This window comes from Mytilus galloprovincialis, chromosome 9 (genome assembly GCF_965363235.1).
Source record: "Mytilus galloprovincialis chromosome 9, xbMytGall1.hap1.1, whole genome shotgun sequence".
In the NCBI taxonomy this organism is placed as follows: Eukaryota; Metazoa; Mollusca; class Bivalvia; order Mytilida; family Mytilidae; genus Mytilus; species Mytilus galloprovincialis.
The window spans coordinates 82,088,964-82,108,195 of NC_134846.1; the positions used below are offsets into that span (position 1 = coordinate 82,088,964).

The 19,232-nt window shown below is 32.6% G+C and overlaps 1 protein-coding gene across 1 annotated transcript in view; it reads left to right on the forward strand.

The window, feature by feature from the left end:
- The window catches only part of LOC143046857 (uncharacterized), a 240,632-nt gene that overhangs the window by 108,705 nt on the left and 112,695 nt on the right, over positions 1-19,232 (forward strand). Inside the window, exons 75-89 of the mRNA XM_076219918.1 lie at positions 2,065-2,274; positions 3,009-3,051; positions 3,341-3,504; positions 5,093-5,245; positions 5,851-6,103; positions 6,748-6,917; positions 7,322-7,501; positions 7,740-7,995; positions 8,530-8,687; positions 10,788-10,958; positions 12,053-12,305; positions 12,571-12,734; positions 13,112-13,294; positions 16,516-16,765; positions 17,178-17,341. Coding sequence (XP_076076033.1) covers positions 2,065-2,274; positions 3,009-3,051; positions 3,341-3,504; positions 5,093-5,245; positions 5,851-6,103; positions 6,748-6,917; positions 7,322-7,501; positions 7,740-7,995; positions 8,530-8,687; positions 10,788-10,958; positions 12,053-12,305; positions 12,571-12,734; positions 13,112-13,294; positions 16,516-16,765; positions 17,178-17,341 — 2,772 coding nt within the window. The remainder of the gene's footprint in view (positions 1-2,064; positions 2,275-3,008; positions 3,052-3,340; positions 3,505-5,092; positions 5,246-5,850; positions 6,104-6,747; positions 6,918-7,321; positions 7,502-7,739; positions 7,996-8,529; positions 8,688-10,787; positions 10,959-12,052; positions 12,306-12,570; positions 12,735-13,111; positions 13,295-16,515; positions 16,766-17,177; positions 17,342-19,232) is intronic.

Genomic DNA, 19,232 nt, shown 5'->3' on the forward strand with positions numbered 1-19,232 from the left:
CAAATCACTAGGGATGGAAATCAGGTGAGTATTTATAGTTATCTGAATGATAATCCTTGTAACAGTACATCAGAGGCCTTCACACCAAATCACTAGGGATGGAAATCGGGTGAGTATTTATAGTTATCTGAATGATAATCCTTGTAACAGTACATCAGAGGCCTTCACACCAAATCACTAGGGATGGAAATTGGGTGAGTATTTATAGTTATCTGAATGATAATCCTTGTAACAGTACATCAGAGGCCTTCACACCAAATCACTAGGGATGGAAATCGAGTGAGTATTTATAGTTATCTGAATGATAATCTTTGTAACAGTACATCAGAGGCCTTCACACCAAATCTCTAGGGATGGAAATTGGGTGAGTATTTATAGTTATCTGAATGATAATCCTTGTAATATTACATTAGAGGACTTAACACCAAAGTATCAGGGGTGGAAGTCAGGTGAGTATATCTAGTTATCTAAGTGACAATCCTTGTAACATTACATTAGAGGACTTAACACCAAAGTATCAGGGGTGGAAGTCAGGTGAGTATTTATAGTTATCTAAGTGACAATCCTTGTAATATTACATTAGAGGACTTAACACCAAAGTATCAGGGGTGGAAGTCAGGTGAGTATATCTAGTTATCTAAGTGACAATCCTTGTAACATTACATTAGAGGACTTAACACCAAAGTATCAGGGGTGGAAGTCAGGTGAGTATTTATAGTTATCTAAGTGACAATCCTTGTAACATTACATTAAAGGACTTAACACCAAAGTATCAGGGGTAGAAGTCAGGTGAGTATATCTTGTCTAAGTGACAATCCTTGTAATATTACATTAGAGGACTTAACACCAAAGTATCAGGGGTGGAAGTCAGGTGAGCATATCTAGTTATCTAAGTGACAATCCTTGTAATATTACATTAGAGGACTTAACACCAAAGTATCAGGGGTAGAAGTCAGGTGAGTATATCTTGTCTAAGTGACAATCCTTGTAATATTACATTAGAGGACTTAACACCAAAGTATCAGGGGTGGAAGTCAGGTGAGCATATCTAGTTATCTAAGTGACAATCCTTGTAACATTACAGTAGAGGACTTCACACCAAATTATCAAGGGTGGAAGTCAGGTGAGTATTTATAGTTATCTGAATGATAATCCATGTAACAGTACATCAGAGACCTTCACACCAAATCACCAGGGATGGAAATCGGGTGAGTATTTATAATTATCTGAATGATAATCCTTGTAACAGTACATCAGAGAGCCTTCACACCAAATCACCAGGGATGGAAATCGGGTGAGTATTTATAGTTATCTGAATGATAATCTTTGTAACAGTACATCAGAGGCCTTCACAACAAATCACCAGGGATGAGTAAATGGAGTTATCTTAGTGATGATCCTTGTATCATTGATATGAACTCATGCTTTTGGGATATCGAGACAGCTCTGCCTGTGTCCAGCGATCTAGACCACTCAGCCACCATGACTGAACCATTAATTCAGCTTTCGGTGGCCTAGTGTAGAATCTAGAAATGTATGACAGTACATGACATAAGATGGAAATTGATTGCTGATTAGCTAGATTATCTGTCATAAAGGGTCATAAGATCACAGAAATAATTAATTGATAAGTATGTCTAAATAAGTGACAACTCTATGACAGATTCATCCATTGTTTCATCAGTGAAGGTGGTAAAAGGCTGAAAAATATATGATATTCATAATAACTCTGAAGATCAACACAACAATGTTAAATCTAAAAATTTGCAGAAGGAAATTTGTGTTCTTCCCTTGCCAGAATTCGAACTGGTGCTATTTGGATATCGAAACAACACCATATCTATATAAAACTTTATAAATGGCAGATGTAAGGGGGAACTATGTCTTGTTCCAAAAATAAAAATTTGATTTCAAGATACTTTCTTCTATAAGCTGTAGTTAATTGTAGAAAGTTGTATGGTGAGCATTACTACATTGTATAATGTTGCCTACTCTTAGTTGAGTTTCCTTGATTTTTTGTTAGCAGGTAAAAAAACACCCTGATAATGTTATTCTTCCCTTTAGAGTGTGACCAGGCCTTGTCATTACCACCTCTACCAAATACAGCTGTGTGTATACTAGAGGATACATGTACTGCTGTGAAATGTTGTATGGATGTTGGATTTCTGAAGAAGTCATTTTCAACCTTTGTAGAGATAGACACCTGTAACCACTACCTTAAGTTTGGTATTGAGAGGCTTACTGAACACATAGATCTCTTTGACTATCAGTGGGGTAAGTGTTATTATAACCCTCCTTACCAGAGAGAGGGTGTGTAGTGATCAAAGGTTATGACACAAGTGGATTTACATAAGGGTTAACTGTAACAGCCATAAATATTTATATCTGACCATCTTTGCCAAATATAGAGATTTTGTGAATTTTATCACACAGTTGTTAACAAAGAGACATCAAGAAAATATTTTGTATATTAAAAGCTAAAGAACACATTGTGTATATAATCATGATAAAGAACACATTGTGTTTATATTCATAGATAAAGAACACATTGTGTTTATATTCATAGATAAAGATCACATTGTGTTTATATTCATAGAAAAGAACACATTGTGTATATATTCATAGAGAAAGAACTCATTGTGTATATATTCATAGAAAAGAAGTCATTGTATATTTATTCATAGAAAAGAACTCATTGTGTAAATAAAGAACAAAGTGTTTATATTTTCATGCAGAAAGAACACATTGTGTATATATTCATAGAAAAGTACACATTGTTTATATATTCATAGAAAAGAACTCATTGTGTATATATACATAAATAAAGAACAAATTGTTTATATTTTCATGGAGAAAGAACACATTGTGTAAATATTCATAGATAAAGAACACATTGTGTATATGTTCATAGTTAACACAGTGTGTCTTATTGATATTTATAAAAAAGAATTATATATATTCTTTAAAAGGTCAGAAATGCATCCATGTTTCTTCTTTCTTTCCTTCAGGTACCCTGGAAAAGAAATACTTGATGAATGTTATAAGAGTAGAGTGAGTGATTTGCATTAAGTATTTTCTAACATGTCTTTTGAGCAGAATCATTAGATATTAAAGTAACCAAAATAAGCAATGTCATTTTGTTTCAGTTGAGTTATAAACAGGCTATGTTTGATTCATAAATGAACAGAAAAAATAATTTACAATTTTTCTGGAGTACCTTAATTGAAGTCAAGTGTATTACAATATTAATTATTTTTTTAAATTTCTTTCAACTTGTGTCAGTGAAACACTGATGTTACAATATACCATTTTAAGCTTAGAAAATGATATATATTTATAGATATAAGATAGAAGACATATCAGCTGATCAGGAGTATGAGATAAATCTGAACATGAGTGTTTGTTTTGAGTCACAGAAAAGTTGTTACTTTACCATGACTGTGTTCAATGGGTACAGATTACCTAAAGTGTTCTGTGATTGGGGAACAGGATTTAATGTTCCAGGTACTGTATTAACATAAGTTTTCTGTGATTGGGGAACAGGATTTAATATTCCAGGTAGACACATAATGTTTATGTATGACTGGGGCTTAGGACTCTATCAAAATGAAATCTAGTGTATTGAAGCCAGAACTTTGATAGTTTGTTAAATCAAGGCACCCATTCACTACACTGAAGGAGATTTAGAGGTTAACATATTTAAATGACATGTTGTCTTTCATATTGTTTGGTTCAATTAATTATTCATACACATTATTACACAATTTGAGACAGTTAAACATGCCTATTAAATAGTGAGGCAAAGATAAAAAAAAATACAATACAGTTATATTCTAATTGAATTTATTTTGAAAGAACTATTGTTCCAGATAGATTGAAAGCTTTATAGTTGTGTGCACTACATTTTTTGAATTTATGTTATTTTAGAGGAGGTGTGCCTCAAAAAATGAATAGTCTTAAAGATTTAACTATGAAAATTTATATCAATTATGAAACAATATAGTCATACATGTCAACCTCTGACAATGGGAAATCATGTCATGACATGACATGATATGTCAAAAAGCGTGTGAAAACGCGTGACGACGTGTGTAGATGCGGACTTGTTAATATGAATGTGGTAATGTTCATAATTTCATACAAATTTGTGAATATAAAAAAACAATATATATATTCTACTATGAACTTTTATTGTATTAAACAGTGGTCTGTTATGTTGCTTTTAAAGCACCACCACTAGGCACATATTAAAAACAACTGCCAGTTTCAAGTTTAGTTACATTTATTTGATAACAGCACACAATACAAATGTAACATAGTCAAGTTCTGATCAGAATTCAGTGTCAATTTCTTTATAATTGAAAAGGCTCTCCCACAGTAGGAATTGATATTTGACTAAATTAGCTTCATCAAGATTTGAAAGAATGTCATAATGTTGGGTTTTTTTGGCAATGTAAAATGTCATCTATTATCTCTGCCATTACTCCCATTGCTATTGCCTGGTTAAAACTGGGTAGTTCATCAGAAGAAAGCTGGTAAGTACTATGAGAGCTGATCCAACAGTTCTGTGATATTTTTATCCCCATGGCCTGTAGAAATCTGTTGCTGTGTTGGCTAGATTTGAAACTGAAATTGAAAAAGAAAAATGTTTTATAAATTTGATTTCCATTAAATAAACATGTTAAATGCTTATTCAAATAGCTACATTGTATTTCTCCTCTCACATATATTGGTTTTTTTTTATCATTGCAACATAGAATGCACAAATTATGCGTTACTTGTCACTCGATCATTTAAACTCGAACTCCAAAATATAATTTATAAATCTTGAATCTTGAATCTTGCCGTACACATCGTTTTGGCTTAACAATCTGCACTTTAGACGACGGTACATGTATGATATAGTTGTTTGATGTTCAAAAACCTTTTTAATTTTCTTTCTGTGTAGTATTCTTTATTACACAACAAGACTATAATTTATGTATTTTTCCAACTTTTACTGAAAAGACATAATTTAAGAATATATCATGACTGTGTTATTCATTTATATAAAGCATCATTTACTTCTTCTCACTTTAAATAATATTTGTAGACTTTTCCCTAATCAAGATTTTAGAAGAACAGAAAGAAACTTTATCAGACCAGCTATCAACATCAGTTAGACAGATTTTACTAGAGAGACTTGGACTTAATGATTTTTTCCTAGATACTCAATGTAATGTAACAAGTGATTCATTTGTAAATGGTAAGTGCTTTTTTGAAATTGAATAGGATATTTGTTAACATAGCAAAATAAGTAAGGGAGAAACAGTTGTCAACATGTACAGGTTGTTCATTTAACAATTTATAATAACATACATTTGATGTGTCGGTACTTAGATGAAATATAATATTTGCATTCAAATTGGTATGATCCATTTTCATTAAAGATCTATTTAAGGATGTTTGCTGCTCTGTTTCAAAATAACAAGCTTTTAAAAAGGCTATTATATATTGATAGAACATAAATAAAGAAACAAAAAAGCAAAAAAAATTTAGAGGTTTGTGTGCTTGTTTTCGATATATTGCCATTGAAAATTTGGCAGGAAATAATTCTCTCTAGACTTTTCATATATTTAACATGACACCTTTTGTTGATCAAAAACGATGAAAAAATAACAAGGATTTTATAAGATTTCAAAAGATGTAATTTTGAACTATATTTAATAAAATATTGAAAGAAAAGTAGGGGTTAATGGGCAAATTATTTTTTTTTAATGTCACAACATGGATAAACCCAGAGGATTCTGAATATGTGTCAAAAATTCAAAAACATGAGGAGAGAACTTCCTTAATTTGCTTCTCTTACAGAATGTACCAGTAGTTATTTGACCTTGACTTTACCTTCATCAGTATCCTGTGTAATACCACCAAGCTGTTCTGCTTTATCATGTTGTATGGACGTTCAATTAATCAGTCGAGCCATCATGTATGAGATCAATATAGATCCTTGTACATATACTCTATCCTTAACGATAGAGAAACTACATGTAAAGATGTCACTGCTGAAATATACATGGGGAGAAACTCACAAGTTCTCACTTCAAGGTGGCATTATCATAAAGTATGTTTTAATACTATTTCATTCTTAATCTAAGTAAGTTTTACAAAATTTAAAGCCATAAAATTAATTAATCTTTTATGCAATGAATATCAATATTTCTTATCAGTATATAGATGTTTCTTTCACTCTTGTGTTGTCATGGGGATGAATATTGCATCTTTTTTTTTTAAATGAGATAACTTCTTTGACTTGCATAATTTTGTCAAAATATGTAACTTAGGCAAAGGGGCATTAAGTGTAACCCTTGACCTTTTATTCTTCCAATTTTCATTTCCGCGCTGTAATTTAAGTTTTCCTCATGCTAATTTTATGAAACTCATACACTATACTTAGAACCAAAACTTGTGGACAGAGTTCCATTTGAGCAGTGAGTCACTAACTGTTCATGGGTTAATCCCTTTTATTATTTGGAAAATTTCAAAAAGAAATCATATATGCACTGTAACTTAAATTTTCCTCATTGAAATAATATACACAATGCTTAGAACCAAAAATGGCAGACAGAGTAAGAATTTGGGCAGTGAGTCTTGTCTTCTACTGTTCTAGAGTAATGGCTCTTTTTAACTTGGAAAATTGCAAAGTTTGAGCGACGGCATTCGTTTTCTCAGATTCATTCTTCGTATAATTAAAATTTATTTCCAAAGGTACAAAGTTTTTGACTTAAAGACTGAGAAGATGTTTATGGTAGATTTGAGTTTCCATATTTGTATGGAAGAGAAGGACCCAGACAGTTGTATAGTGAACTTACCAATCCTAACCAATGCTAAATTAGCTAAACCTTTATGTAACTGGAATATGGGATTCTTACAGTCTGGTAAGCTATACACAGCTGTTTAAAATCAATCATAATAGACAAGGATTTCAAAAGTCAGTGATTCTCTCTAGGCATTCATGAGTGATGAAAAAGGCATAAAACACAAACAATTAAACAATCAAAGTTATTTGTTATATGTTATGATTGTATGTGTGTCTTCAAGGGTTCATCTGACCTTCACCCCATTTATATTGATCAATGAAAATGTTAAGTTTGTTGATACTTGCAGTAAATCCTTTATTTAAAAGACTTTGACGTAAACTATATCAGTAAAGATGGTGAGACATTTCAGAATGTCTATTGATGTTGGATTTCAAACTCTAGTTACTACAAAGCTATTTCTTTTTAGGTGGCCCTAAAGAGCCAACATTCAATTTTTCAATGGTTTGAAATTATTTTTGTAGACTTTTCCTTGGCTACTTGGCTGACAGAAAACAGTATAACAGACACAGGTACATTGGAGGAAGTTTTTGTTTCACAACTTCTCTACAAACTTGGTATTGATGACTACATGAAGGATCCACAGTGTGACAGAAATCAGCCTCCTTATCAACCTGCAAACAATATGGGATGGAATCTGGACAGTAAGTTATATCTTGTAGTAGTTATTACACTTAAATGAAGACAAAAAGTGTTGAATTTGCATCTGACAACTACAATATGAGTCATTTCAGAGAACCTAGAATTGGTGGGCAATACATGACTTAAACTTATTACTAACAATTGAAATTACAAGTAAAATGAAACAACATAGCATGTCAACATAGATTTGTTACTTGAACACCCAAATTGATGATGAATAAATAATGATTTTCATTTCAGAATGTAATAGTTCTGTAGGTATACCTATATCTTTACCTACTGGAATCTCCTGTTACCTGTCTGATACCTGTACAGGTATAGATTGTTGTATACAGGTAGATAAACTAGGATTATCTGTCAATGCCTATGTAGTACTGGATGCCTGTCACAACACCTTTATTGTTGGTGTAGAGAACTATAAACATACTACAACCATGCTGGATATTGACTATGGTGAAATACAAACTTTCTCTTTGATGGGATTTGTTAAAGTCAGGTATGAAAAAATTATCTATATAAATAAGAAGATGTGGTATGAATGACAATGAGACAACTCTCCATCCAAGTGGCAATGTATTCAACACAGAACCTTGGGTCACAGCGAACAGCTAGCATCTGTTGTGGAATTGTCAAGAATCCATATCTTGAATTTGTGTATATTTTCCCATTTTACAAGAAGGAAAGAATAGATTATTTCTTATTTAACACAGATTCCCAGTATTTTACAGTTTTGAAAGAAATGAGCTATTGACATTTTGTTTGTCATGGCCTTTTATAGCTGACTGTATGGTATGTGTTTTGCTTATTACTACCAATTTTTTGGTCTTTGGTTGATAGTTGTCTAGTTGGTTATAATGCAACATCTTATTTTATATGTATTCTTTTTTATAAGTTAGATTGATGAGTTAACAACTATTGTCTGATTAAACTTTAGTCTTTGTTATGATTAAAATAAAACAATCATTTAGATTAGGTGAAGAGAAGATTTTTTTTCCCCATTGCTTAACCACACCATTTTCTTTTCTTTTAGTTACAAGATTGATGAGTTCTACAATGAGAGGATGTATATCGTCAGTCTTAACATCAGTATTTGTTATGAAGCCAATGGACCTTGTGCTTTAGATCTGAAAATACTGCAAAATAATAAACTCCCAATACCTTTCTGTGATTTTAGTCAAGGATTTCCAGGTAAAATTACAATTCTCTTGGGATACCTGTTTGTGAGTTCATTCAAGGAATTCCATAATAATCAAATTAATACATCGGGTTTAGTCACTCAGAAAAGATAAATGTTGCATGGTCTATGACTATGGCATTTGCAATTTTAAAACATGAAAACCATTCAGTTATAAACTGTTGTCCTCATATTTTAAGAAAATAGGTATGAATTTTTCTTTATACTGCAAATCATCAATCCAAGTTCTTGACTTCTGTATACATTAATTTGACAGAGAACAACACCCAGATTTTTCAGTCCATACAAAGTTACCTAAATAGCTAGAAAATTATTCTGAACCTTCCGACAGGAGAAGACTACCTTAGCAGGACAGCTGCATAAATAATAAGGTTTGAACAATGTGGTCATTCTTGACCAAGAGGAGCATTGCTATTGATCAGATAATTAGGATGGGGAGTTTTTGGGGAAAGACGGCTTCAAGCCGTCAATTCCCTAATGGGGTTGGCCAGAGTATCATTCCCTCACGTCAATCATTTTGTTTTGATAGTTTGGAAACCCCCTCAAAATGTCATACTGAAATTGATGACAAGGAGAACAGATTGACTTTAAATACATTTTTGACATATTTCCCTTCTGTTTCTCGTGAAATTATCGTATATTGAGCTTTCCCTTACACTATATACGTTTCTTTTACAGTCCGGAAAAATCAGTATTACGAAATATTCTAAATATATCTAACCTAGTGACGTCATTGTTGGAATGCCACACAGGGATATCCTTTATTCATTATAAAAACCAGTCACAGTATTTTTATACTAATTTAAAATCCGTATTTGATAAATGTAAACTTGCTGTAGTGTAGATCAATCACACACCAACATGCAATGCTTTAATCTGAGGCTATAATCAGATAATTTGTAGGTCAACTTTCGCGGTAAACAATGTCAATGGGGATACATGAGATTGGGGAGAGAAACAACAGTTTTCATTGTTTCTGTAAAGTTCTGTTTTTAGAATCTTCCTCCAATTCAGGAGTACCTCTATTGATGAGTAATTATACACTAAAATCAAATTAAATGTTTCTGAACACTTAAAATGTGGCATTTAGGATATGATAAGTAGTCTTCTATATAAAAACATTTTGTGTACCAACATAATTATTGAAATGGTTAAGAAAAAATTAAAAAAATTAAATGTTGCTTTTTTTAGTTTATACCTATTGAGATTGGGGAGAGCAACTGCAGTTTTCATTCTTTCTGTAAAGTTTTGTTTTTAGAATCTTTCTCCATTTAAGGAGCACCTCAATTGATGAGTAATTGCCCACTAAAATGAAATTTAATGTAACTGAACACTAAAAATGTCACATTAAGTATATATATGATAAGTAGTCATCAATTAAAAAATAATTTTGTGTACCAACATAATTATCGTAGTGGTCATTTTTTTTTTCATTTTTTTTTTTAAATATTGCTTTTTGTAGTTTAAAGCTATTTATTCATGAATTTTACAGATATATCAAAATGTGGGATCTGGAAACAAACTTCACACAGCTTATATCAATCATATTTGATTTTATAAGTACATGTATCCCTGTGATGAGAGTTGTAACTGGGGACTTTATCAATGGAAAATTAAAACTGAATAGATTTTTCAGTCCTCACTTTCTTGAGAATACTGTCACAAAAAATTGAGAATGGTCTTAGCCTGCCGTTCAGTTGTACATAATTAAAATTCTAAAATATATTGTAGTAGTTGTTAAATTCAATTGAATTTTAGATAATTAACTCCCAACTTTAATCAAATGTTTTGATTTAGAAGGTGCAGATCTCATTGGTCCAAATTGTCTCTATGATGAATTCTTGACTAAGGAAATGAAATAACAATAGACAACAATTAGTTTCATTATTGTTAGCCTTTCTATATGTTCTAGCTGTTCTTTTGCTCATTCTTTGTATGTAGACTATCAAAAGATACCCCCCTAAAAATTGAAACAATGGCCGTCTTTTCCCTCAGAGCTCTTCAGCTCTTTGATTAACAAAAAATACAGTTTCTCCATGTATGCTGTTGAGTTGGAAAGACAAACTGTACAACATTTAATATATTTTTAACAGGATTTTCCTTGTCTGCCTGGCTAGATAATAACAAAATAGATTTGGGACAACAGCTACAGTCATATTATGTTGATATGTTAATGGAAGAATTGGGTATAGCTGGCTATCTGCTGAATCCTCAATGTCGGGTGGCTGCCTATCAAGCTGAGGCTAATGGATGGAATACTGGGTGTAAGTATTATTACACTGTACTGCAGAAAATTTTATTATGCCATGCCTAAATTTGGTAGCAAGGGGCATTTTATTTGCTGCCTGTGCATGTCCATCCATCCTTCTATCTGTCATGTTTTAATTTTTAAGCTTAAAGTAGTTCATCATAAGTTGGGGTCACATTAACTAAAAATCTAATACACATGTTCATTAATGCTTTAAAAAATGTGCCAAGCTAGGGTTTACTCAAAAAGGAAATGTGTTTCTGTGAGCAGGGAAACTGTTCTTCCAGCATTTTGTGTTATAATTAAATTATTTATTGATATTACACTTATTACAATTTTTTGAACATTTCTCTAGAATTGGGGTGTATGATGTTAGTTTGAAATCTGCATATACTCCTAGGAATTATTAAATGTCTATGTGATAAATAGCCTGAATCAAGTTTTTGTAATTTATTTGTTCAATGTCAGCTTGATATTTCTTAATCACTTGCTAAATGTCATCTAGTTTTCAGCAATCTTACCAATACTTTGCCAGGAAAATAAACATATAGTTCTTGTTCAAATTTCTTGTTTTAATGTTGATTCCTTAAAAAAAAAACACCATTGTAATTAAAAACATTTTTTTTATTTCAGCCTGTGATGCAGACTTATCATTGCCAACAATACCATCCAACATTGCATGTCAGTTACCAGATTACTGTACAGGGATACAGTGTTGTTCATAACTGTAATATTAGATATTTCTGTTTTATTTTCAGCCTATGATGCAGACTTATTATTGCTAACATTACCGTCCAACCTGGCATTTCGGTTACCGGATTACTGTACAGGGATTCAGTGTTGTTTATAATATTTCTGTTTTATTTCAGCCTGTGATGCAGACTTATCATTGCCTACTTTACCATCCAACCTGGCATGTCGGATACCAGATTATTGTACAGGGATTCTGTGTTGTTTATAGTTGAAGTGTATGATATTTCTGTTTTTCAGCTTGTAATGCAGACTTATCATTGCCAACATACCATCCAATATGGCATGTCAGCTACCAGATTACTGTACAGGGATCCAGTGTTGTTTATAGTTGTAGTGTATGATATTTCTGTTTTTCAGCTTGTAATGCAGACTTATCATTGCCAACATTACCATCCAACATGGCATGTCGGTTACCAGATTACTGTACAGGGATCCAGTGTTGTTTATACATACCACTGTTGGATATGTCTGTAGAATTTCACGTCCTGATTGATATCTGTAACCTTAAACTTAGTATTGGACTGGAGAACCTTGTCATCAATGAATCTTTGTCTGATTACAACTTCAATACACAGAACAATATATCCCTTGGTAACATCATCAAACTAAGGTAATGAACTCTCCACTATTATGTTATATGCTAAGTCACATTGTTTCTGTTATTCTTTCTTTCTCTGGGTTGTATGACTGTCTGAATGTCACAAACATTAATCAAAAGCAAAAACTGAGGGCTGCCTTAATTTAAAAAGCTTACCTATATATGTTCAAGTGACGCATAGTTAAATATTTTCATTGTTTGGTTTAAAGAAAACACACAATAGTACTATGAGATATCTTCCTTAATTATAAAGTTTGTTAATTTTTTTAACTTTCAGTTATTCCATAGAAGATTTGGAAGCTGAAGAGAAGCTGTCTTTTGATTTAACAATAAACTTTTGTTTTGAGAGAGATGGAGACTGTATATATAACTATGTAATATTTGAGGATTATAAAATATCTAAACAGCCATGTGATTGGAGAGGAGGATTTGCAGTTCCAAGTAAGCTTTTATGAATCAGATATCACATTTTTCCGAATTATAAAATGTTTTAAAATTCAATTCTTATGGTTTAATCATTCGTTCATTTTTTTGAAAGCTGCATTTTTTCATTTATCTATATTTTGATTTCAAAAGATTTTGTATAGCTATTAACTAGCACCATGCAAATGTGTTAAACTTATGCCTTTCAATTTTTATTTTAGTGGTCAAATTTGATTTGCTTTTAAGATGTCCAGGAGTTATGACCCTTGATTCTGTACAACAATGGATATGTAAAGAGACCTTTCTTTGCTATCAATTTGATTGAAAGATTAAAGATTTGCAACATCCCTGAGACTAGCTAGGATCATATTATACTGGTTTTTAATTTATTACAGATTTTAAATTGAATTCCTGGCTGACAGATCATGATTTATCGCCAAGTTTATCACAACTCTCTGATTTAATGGCTTCAAAACTTCTAGAAGATCTGGGTATAGCTGAATACCTACAAGAACCAAGCTGTAATCCTGTAACAGATATAGCATTCAGTGATGTACAGAGTAATGGCTGGAATTCAGGTAAAAATAGTTGAGTAAATTTGAAAATAAAATTAATTTGATCAAATTTATTTCAATACAATGACTTTCTGTTGGATAGTTTTCTCATATGCAATCTTGTATAATATCTCGTTATTTTTACATATTGCATATTTCCAAATAAAATCACTTCTCCTGAACCTTTACCTTGAGGGTTATGTACCATTTTAGGTTTTTTGACCTCATGGTTTCCATGGTTTTGAAGGCCTTGTCCATTTTCATTTTACAGAATATACTTTAGAAATAATGTCAGCTATCTTTCTCTGGCATTTAGTGTAATTTAACTGAAGTGTCAAAAAGTCAGTCCATGGCTGGCAATGAGTTTGATTCTATTTAATATATGTTACCTGGTATATTATGTGTGTTTTCAGCTTGCAAAAGTGCTGTACCACGTGACTTGTCTGATAATTTAGTATGTCACCTTGACTCTATTTATACCTCAGTTAATTGTTTTATAGCTGTGTTTTTCAACTTGCCTAAGTGATATATTAGCTGACTTGCCTGGTGATGCAGTATGTCTCCTTGACTCTTCTGATACCTGAGTTAATTGTTTTTTACGCCTGTCTTAGACAGGACGTATTATGGTATACTGTTGTCCGTTTGTCTGTCGTACTGTCTGTCCCTCCATCTGTCCCTCCGTCGTCCATACTTCAGACAATTACAAAAAAATGCTTCCACCAACTTTTATGAAACTTTTGAACTGTTGAATTGTTTATATTTATTGACGTAAGCTCCCTTTCAATTTTTATGAATTTCTGACTTTTCTTTTCCATGTTATGTTTTATCCTTAAAAAGGGAGGGGGGGATTTTCCAGTTTTTGAACAATAACTCAAAAAATGCTTCCATCAACTTTAATGAAACTTTGGTGAATTGTTTATATCTTGATGTATGCTCCCTTTCGATATTTTTAAATTTCAGATTTTATGTTTCCGTGTTATGAATTTTTATGCTTAAAAAAGGGAGGATTTCCCAGTTTTCGGACAATTACTCATATACACTTTCACAAAATTTTATTAAACTTTTGTGAATTATTTTTTTCTGTTAACTTAAGCTACCTTTCAATTTTTATAAATTTCAGATTATACACAGTTTTTGCAACGGCTGTATCATGAGCTTATAGTGCAGCTCTTTAGGCCACTTTTTTTTTATTAGTTGGTTTACGGGATTCTTCTTTAAAAAGGAAGGGTAGGAGGTCGAAAAAAAAAATAAAAATAAAAATAATGAAAAAATATAGAGTAGGAGGTCGAAAAAAAAATAAAAATAAAAATTGGAATTAATGCTGGTTTTTTTTTACCAAAAATGGAGAGAAACAACAAACATTACTCTATATAATAGTGTATTATACTAACAATGTATGCAGATTGTTTCATAATTTGGTATTAATTCTTGCTGTTTTATTTTAAATTAAATGTGTTACAAGGAGTCAAATGTCAATGTAGATTGATGAAAGAAGATATATATATATTAAATGTCCCTGATGAAAGGGAAGTGTCTTTTCCAATTGCATTTCTCTTTGTTCTGTGTATTTATTTATCAAATTTAGATCAGGGAGTGACAAAATTCCTCATAACACAATACAATTTTATTGAGGAAATACCATATGCGCTCTGCAGGTCATATGCCTTCATATGTGGTACATGAAAACATGTCCTTTTTAGGCTTTTTATGCTAGTGATTTTAATTGTCCTGCATTCTATGACAGTAATACATGTTCTGATTTTGTGTTGGGATATTGTTCACCATACCCCATCTCTGTTCCATTAAATCTTAATGGGTACCGTGGGAAGGTATTTATATAATAAGGCCAATTAATGACACCCATCCCTGGCAGCAAGTTAAAAGATCCTTCCCTTTAGTGACGTCTGGCAAGGCTATTTAAAAACAAATCTGGGATGCCAGGAAGCCTTGCCAGACATCATAATTATTTGGACTAGTACCTGTAATGGAACTAAAACAGCCCCTTTCAACGGGTCTCAGACTTTCTGATCAACACTTGAACCAAAGTTGACCCGCCGTCAACCTCACTGACTGTCTGAAACAGGGATTCAAACACGGGCACTTGTTTCTATCCATAGGAAGGTCGACTATCCATATAAATAGAACTTCTAGAAACAAGTGCCTGTGGGTTCAAACTAGCGATGGTCCGACCTTTTAAACCAAAATACCCAAACGATCTCAAAAATAATTTTCATTTTTATTATTCATGACTGCGATGTTCAATTTGTTCAACCGCTAGATTTACACCGAAAATCTCCAACAATTAATGGGTAAATCTAAGTACGTAGTCTTTAGTCTTTACAAGTACGTATTGTAAAATCGTATCTGGTCCTCCATTTTCAACTGGTTCCTTTTCACCGCATTAGATCATGATGAAACGTTGACTGAACAGGGAACCGCCTTTCAACTGGTTCCTTTTCACCACATTAGATCATGATGAAACGTTGACTGAACAGGGAACCGCACGGGATTTTCGAATCCACTCCGAGGGTATTCCGACTGGAAGAAGAAAGACCGATCGTTTTTTTATCATGTTTTTATTTTTATTTGTACTTCTTCAAACAGAAAAGGGTCGGCGGAATTAAAAAAAATCTTCAAAATCGTTTTTATTTTTATTTCAATATCGTGAAATACAGGGTCGGCGGATCCGTAAACCAACTAATAAAAAAAAAGTGGCCTTATTACCTATATTTTCAGCTTGTCTAAGTGATATATTTTACCTGACTTGCCTAATGATGTAATATGTCACTTTGATTCTACCTCTGCTCATATATCAGTTAATTGTTTTATGCCTGTACTTTTCAGATTGCCCAAGTGCTGTATTACCTAACTTGCCTTATGATGCGTTATGTCTCCTTGATTTTATCTGTACCTAAGTTATTTGTTTTATACCTATATTTTTCAGCTTGCCCAAGTGCTTTATTACTCGACTTGCCTAATGATGTAGTATGTCGCCTTGATTCTATCTGTGCCTAATATAATTGTTTTATACCTGTATTTTTCAGCTTGCCCAAGTGCTTTATTACTCGACTTGCCTAATGATGTAGTATGACGCTTTGATTCTATCTGTGCCTAATTTAATTGTTTTATACATGCATTTTTGCAGCTTGCCCAAGTGTTGTATTACCTAACTTGCCTGATAATGTAGTATATCATCTTGACTCTACCTATGCCTCAGTTAATTGTTTTATACCTATTTTTTTCAGCTTGCCCAAGTGCTGTATTACCTGACTTACCTGATGATGTAGTATGTCACCTTGATTCTACCTGTACATCAGTAACCTGTTGTGCACCTGTGGGCCTGATCAACAGAAACATACATTTCTTCCTCACTGTAGATCCATGTAACCAAACATTTAGCCTTGGTATAGAGAAATATCAGTTTGAATTTTCTCTATATGAAACAGATTTTAATATACAGAAACAATTTCATATTGGACATGTTTTAGAAATCGAGTATGTTGTCATTTTGATATTTTTGGTGTTGTTTTTTTTATTACTTGATCTTGTATTAAAACTACCAATCAATCAGAAATACTTTTCTTGTCATTATATTGTGCATGAATATTTTTTAAGATCAAGGATTTTAAGTCTCTTATTTAGATGCACAGGAAAAAATAAGTCAAACTATATTAGTAAAAATGGTGTATATGTTATATGTACCAATGCAAATGCTTTTTAATTTAAGAAATCCAAAACAGCAGTGAGATCTAATGATGATTTTAAGGGATTTTGGGTTAATTTCTTTTGGAGTTCAGTTTGATTACTAATCAATCAGTATATTTATCACATTTTCAATTGTTGCTGAAAAATCATTTACATGGAAATGGTTAAATTCTCTTTAATTGATTTTTTTTATGATTTTCAGCTATAAGATCAGTGATATGAGTGGTGAAAGAGTTTACTATTTAGATCTGAGCATAAAAGTCTGTTTAAATGATGGTGGACCTTGTCTCATACAGGCTGATATATTTTCAAATACAAAACTGCCAAAAATACAGTGCAGTTGGCAGAAAGGTTTCACTAATCCAGGTATGAAAAATGGTATAAATGATAGCTACAGCAGTTAGAAAGTAGTGGCATATAGATTTCAACATTGTTATCAGGAATATTCCAATAGAGATATTTAAATTATTGAATTTTTAAGTCCAAGCAATGGAAAATTCAATAATTAAACCATCTCAATTGGGATAAATCTGCTAATTAACGAGACCTATGTAAGAATCTGTTTCTCTAAAAATTATCAATATAATTTTCATGTTAATGAACTCTTCATCATACACAATTTCACTATCACTTGTCACTACATTTCAACTCATTTAGAAAGCTGATCAAGGTGTCAAAACTTAAAAGAATTAGATAAATATTATTTTACATCTTCTCTTAAAGTGGCGGTTATATTGCTGATATATCTTTTTTAGCTCACCTGGCCCGAAGGGCCAAGTGAGCTTTTCTCATCACTTGGCGTCCATCGTCCTCGTTAACTTTTTACATTTTGAACTTCTTCTAAAAAACCACTGAATGGAATGAAACCAAACATGGCATGAAAGTACCTTATGAGAAGCTGACCAAGTGTTGCTACTTTGTAGCCGATCCATCATCCAAGATGGCCACCAGCGGGGGACTTAGTTTAACATAGGACCCTATGGGAAATGCATACAAATGACATCTTCTAGAGAATTACTGAATGGAATGAAACCAAACATGGCATGAATGTTCCTTATGAAGTGCTGACCAAGTGTTGTTACTTTGTAGCCGATCCATCATCCAAGATGGCCGCCAGCGGGGAGACTTAGTTTTACAATGGACCCTATTGGAAATTCATACAAATGACTTCTTTTAGAGAACCACTGAATGGAATGAAACCAAACATGGCTTAAATGTTCCTTATGAGGTGCTGACCAAGTGTTATTACTTTGTAGCTGATCCATCATCCAAGATGGCCGCCAGCGGGGGGACTTAGTTTAACATAGGACCCTATGGGAAATGCATACAAATGACATCTTTTAGAGAACCACTGAATGGAATGAAACCAAACATAGCATAAATGTTCCATTTGCGATGCTGACCAAGTGTTGTTACTTTGTCTCTGATCCATCATCCAAGATGTCTGCCAGTTGGGGGGCTTAGTTTAACATAGGACCCTATGGGAAATGCATACAAAAGTCTTCTTCTAGAGAACCATGGAATTGATTGAAATCAAACATAGCATGAATAGTCCTTTCCTTATGATTTGCTTGCCAAGTTTTGTTACTTTGTAGCCAAATTTTATGTTTTTATATGATTTCAAAAACCCAAGTAGAGTCAGGTGAGCGATACAGGCTCTCGAGAGCCTCTAGTTTTTCCATCTGTTTGTTCTTTCCTCTTGTCTGTAGGTTTGTTCAACAGATTATTGATCACACTTCTCTGCAAAGCTACTAAAAGAAATTAATTCATATTTGGTCAGCAGCCAAACAGTGATGAATTGTTATGTGGTAGCAATTTAAGATCTATCAAATGGCTTCTTCCTAGTCTCAAGTTTTTATGCCCCACCATAGTGGAGGGAGCATTTAGTTTTACCCTTGTCGGTCTGTACTTATGAATGTCTGAACATCCTAAAATTGGTTTCCGTTCTCTAACTTTAGTTTGCCTTAACCAAGTGTTATGAAACTTATACACACTGCTAAATACCACAAAACACAAATTTAATTTGAATTTAAGTCAAGTCGCTCTAACCTTTTTAGAGTTACGCCCCTTTATGAATGGAATAATTGCTGAATTTTGCATTTCCGTTTTAAAACTTTAGTTTGCCTCCACCATAAAAGTTTATGACGTCCGTCGTCCATAAACTTTTACAAAAATCTTCTCTGAAACTACTACTCCAAATTTAACTAAACTTAGCCACAATCATCCTTGGGATATCTAGTTTAAAGAATGTGTCCGA